At 41.9% G+C, this 4,356-nt stretch overlaps 1 protein-coding gene across 1 annotated transcript in view; it reads left to right on the top strand.

Moving 5' to 3' along the window:
• Window positions 1–1,615: 1,615 nt before the first annotated feature.
• The window catches only part of OTULINL (OTU deubiquitinase with linear linkage specificity like), a 42,760-nt gene continuing 40,019 nt past the window's right edge, over window positions 1,616–4,356 (top strand). Inside the window, exon 1 of the mRNA XM_006028243.3 lies at window positions 1,616–1,760. Within this exon, the coding sequence (XP_006028305.2) occupies window positions 1,661–1,760 (100 nt within the window). The 5' untranslated portion in view covers window positions 1,616–1,660. The remainder of the gene's footprint in view (window positions 1,761–4,356) is intronic.

The raw sequence follows: 4,356 nt of genomic DNA, 5'->3' as shown, positions 1-4,356 counted from the left end.
TTTTTTTTTTTAAGTGCTGAGACGCTGGGGCTGGGGCTGGGGAAGCAGGTGGGGGATGGGGCCTGTCTGATTCAGGGATTCAGCCGATTCAGCAGCAGCTGAATCTCTGAATCAGATTCGACTGAATCGATTCAAGGCAGTGATTTGAATCACCAAACTGAATCACTTTCGGCCGAATCCAAAGAAATACTAGCCACTTCGTACAGGCCTACTGCCCTGCTTTCTCTGTCATTTTAAGGAGAAAGGAGATAGAACAAAGGGAAGAGGAAGGCTGATTGAAAATAAGGAGGTTGTTCACCCCTTGTTCCCTTTCAGCTACTAATACCTTCTCACGTACTTCAAAGACCACCCTCAGTAAACGTTCCAGTTCCCCCATAGAGAGTCTGATACAATGGCCCATTTGAAAAATGAAGATAAGAGTGCAGATAAGCATTTAAAGCTAGCTGAACAGTACTTATGATAAATTAAAGAAAAAAATCTTTAGTAAATGGGCACAATGAGACAGAAAGAAGCCTCAGCAGGGTTGCTGGTATACAGCCAAAACATCCAATTGGGTCTCAGGGAGACTAGAGCTTCACTTTTGCATTCTTGAGGTACAGACTTATAGGAAGGATTAACAGCCATAAGTGGTTTTACTTCCATGTGTGCTAAATTTCTTAATGTTACAAGCAACAATGCCACCAAAAAAAGGAGTGGGTAATTTTATGCACAAGTATGTTAACTTTACGCCATGTGAAAAGGGTAATTATACCTTGCATGAAAGGGACTGTGTAAATTGATAAATGGAAGAGTCAAGAAAAAGTTATAATTTGTTCCCATTTATAGCACTGTACAAACACACTCTACCGTAGGCCAACTGTTATAAAATACAAAGCTTTTGGGTATCCTCAGGAGCAGAAGACCGGATTTGATGGAGTACTGGATCAAGCCTTTGTTAATGATACTAATAGGAAGACATGAGTCATAAAATAAGTCGGCTTAGTCTACTGCAGAACAACAAATATCATTTAACTAAACTGAGAGAAGGAACAATCAAGAACCTCCTTAAATGAGTTTGCTTGACCTTATTTTAATTTACCTGCTGTTAAGTAGGTTGTGTTTACATTTACCCCACTTTGTGGCCTACATTTCAACAGAGAGAGAGTCATGTATCCTGACTCTCTTTCCATTCAAAATCACAAGGTCCCTGCAGAAAAATCAGTAACTACAGTTACGTGGATGAGTAGTACTGAATATTTGTGTTGTTTTCAGTTTTTAGATGAGTTAGCATTTGGAAAGGAGTAGCCAGACTGTTTGTCCTTTGGTAGACTACTACAAAGCCCCCCATATGTCTGCCATGGTTGATGGACCACAGTTTGAAAATTGTTTGACTTTTGGAGATAAGGCGACAATGTGGAAGATGCACAGGGAGGTAACCAACTTGACCTTTATAAATAGCTGAGTTATGCTTCATTTTTTTTTTTTTTGTGGCTTACGTATGGAGAAGCATTTGCTGCCTATGAAACTTTGAAAAGCTTAACGGAAATGAAACAGGAAGTCTGATCCTTTCACAGTTCGTTGATCTGTAAAGACGAGCTGAGTCTGTGAAGATTAAGTTGCTACAACTGACAAAACAGCTTGCTGGAAAGAAACCTGTTTGGGAGGATCCCCAAGAAAGGCGATGCAGAGAGGTCTGGACAAAGTGGCAAGCAAGAGCAGACAGCAGTTTGCTGAGTTTGAAAGAAGTGGCAAGGCTAACCCATCATCGAAGAAAAGTGTGGGTGAGTTTGTTGCAGTCTCACTCAGGATCCCTGTAAACTATAAAAAATGTTGGGGATTGCGGTCTTATGAGCACTGTTTATGGATACAGTTTGATTCCTTTTCATTTCAAATGTAACAAAGATGAGCTAGAGGGAAAGTACTCAACTGTGAATGGTGGATTGGAGAAATTAGAGCTATGACTTAACCCTGGCAGGTTATTAGCTGGCTGGAAACAGGTTTGTCACTGTTCTTACTGATCTGTTACAGTAATTGTCCATGTCTTTTCTTAAGTTGCACTTGATCTGCTGGCTTTGCATAATACCTGTAGAAGAGTGAAACCAGACAGACAGGAGTGGAAGAAATAACAATGGACAAAAATGGAGAGCACGAGTTCTTCTTTTCTTCAAAAAAGACAAAACACATCTATTGCCTAAAAGACAGTTAAATACTTTAATAATTGCCCAATGTATATTCCCATCTAAGAAACACCCACCTAAGAAACACCTGTTCCAATCTAACAAACACCTTAGTTGCCTCAGTGATGCTGTTTGGTCATTAATGGAAGGAGAGGTGGTTTAGGCAATTGTGACCTGAGGAAGTAGCGCTCAGGAGAGCCTCCATAAGGAGTTCCACAGTATAGTCAGGCAGGCTTATGGAAGACATTTCTTACAAGACAGAATATACATCCTTTTCAAGTATTAGTGTACAAAGCTGTCCAACCATCTTACAATCATACTGGCATTGCTATCACTCTGCATATGCATCTGGACAAGGACTTGGAGCTCTGGAAACCTGAATACCATAGTGATGAATTCTGTTTATAGGTAGTGGTCCTTAAAACTTCAGTGTTCTATTAGTATTCAACTGGAATTATAGGAAACATTGTTAAATCTTAGCTATTGTTCTTAAGAATGCCTTTTGCAGAAGTTTCCTTCTGCCTTCCTATTAGTATTGTGTATCCTTTTGATGAATGCATAAATGCAGTGGTGGTGATGGGATTCTATTATATATTTGCATGCTAGTGCTTGGCCCCCTTGTGGTCTAATACATTTCTTTACTAGCTTCCTTGGATGGTTTTCCCTAACTTGTTCCAAGGGGTTAACTTTCAAGCATGTTTTCTTAATTCTTCTTGGCATTGCACAGCCACAGGACACTTCCAGTTCCCACCCAAATTGAAGTAGAAATTACTTTCCACTCGGAAAATATTTTTCTCTTTTTGTACCAGATGACCCTGATTTAGACCTAGATTACGTTCTTTGATTAGCCATGACATGTTAACTTTTTCTTAATTAACAGTGAAGCCTGATTTTATAACAGTTGGGCCTGGGCATCTAAACCAGTAATAGGGTGGCATGCCTTTTAAGGTAGGTCAGACTCAGCCTTGACTGTACCTGCATACCTCCCAGACCAAGGAGCTTTCCTGTAATAAGGAACTGGAAGTTGGCTGAAAAATATACTGTCAGAGACCTGCATGGAAATGAATGAAACTCTCCTGTAGTAAAGCCAGATTAGTGGCAAGAGGTGCTAGAAGTCTTCTCCTAAAAGCTGTAAGGCTTATGCAAATCCATGGATGTGAGAGGCAGAAGTATTACAGAGCTTGGAGTCAAGATGAAGACCCAGCATTGAGGTTAATTGGATACATGCTTCTTTTACTTGGCCTTTGTATTATGGGACAGGTGGGATTTTTTCCCTCCTTCTCTCAAAGACTTAGTCATTACATGGAAGCTAATTTTGGACATGTCTCTACACTATGAAATCTTCAGAATAAACTAGGAGAGCTTCCATGCAGTTGGGAAGAGGTACAGAGTTCTGATCTGGCTGGAAAGCACCAGAACTGGCCTATCCAAAAAGAATAGATGCCAGTGTCTGAAGCTGGAAGAGGGAGAAATGAGGTATAAGGCAACAAGTACCACTGTTATCCTCCAATGACTACAGTAGGACAGGACTTATGGTCTTGTTGGCTACAAATGTCCAACTCGGGATCCTTAAAATTCTAGTTTATTAGGCAGATTGAAACACTGTAATCATAAACCTTGGGGCTGGTCCCCACACACACACACACACACACACACACACACACACATACACACACACAGTAGCAGGCTACAGAGTCAGGTATACCTATCCTACAAGCGCTGGAGTTTGTCGTTGAGGCTTCTTTCAGCGTGGTGTGATCTTCCAGAAGGGGGTCGCCAGCTGGTCCTTCTGGCTGGACAGGTCTGGTCGAGTTGGAGATCAAGAGGGCGCCACGGACGGTCACTTTTCACTGCCTTTTATCTGTCCTTGGCAGACTTTGGTGACTCCCCAGTTTTCAGGTTTGCCCAATCCAGGGGTCATTGACCCTCATGGGACTTCCTCCCCCCCCCAGTGGCTACTGGACGGCATCTGTCAGTCCCAGGGGTCGTCCGCATGTATGTGCAGGTTTGGGAGTCTGTTGATAAATTTAGAATAGGGCTCTGGGAGTGGTCAATCTGGAGATATTCAGCCCAAAAGTTGGTCTCTGGCGTTGATTAACTCAGGCCAGGGCTTCTAGCCCTTGATCAGTGACGTTTAGAGATTTCCCGGTTGTTACATTGTCTTCTATTGAGTTCTTCCCTTGGTTGATCTGCAGCTTCC

This window comes from Alligator sinensis, unplaced genomic scaffold (genome assembly GCF_000455745.1).
Source record: "Alligator sinensis unplaced genomic scaffold, ASM45574v1 scaffold420_1, whole genome shotgun sequence".
NCBI lineage: Eukaryota > Metazoa > Chordata > Crocodylia > Alligatoridae > Alligator > Alligator sinensis.
Note: the sequence above shows the minus strand (reverse complement) of the source record. Positions and strands in the feature narration are given on the sequence as shown.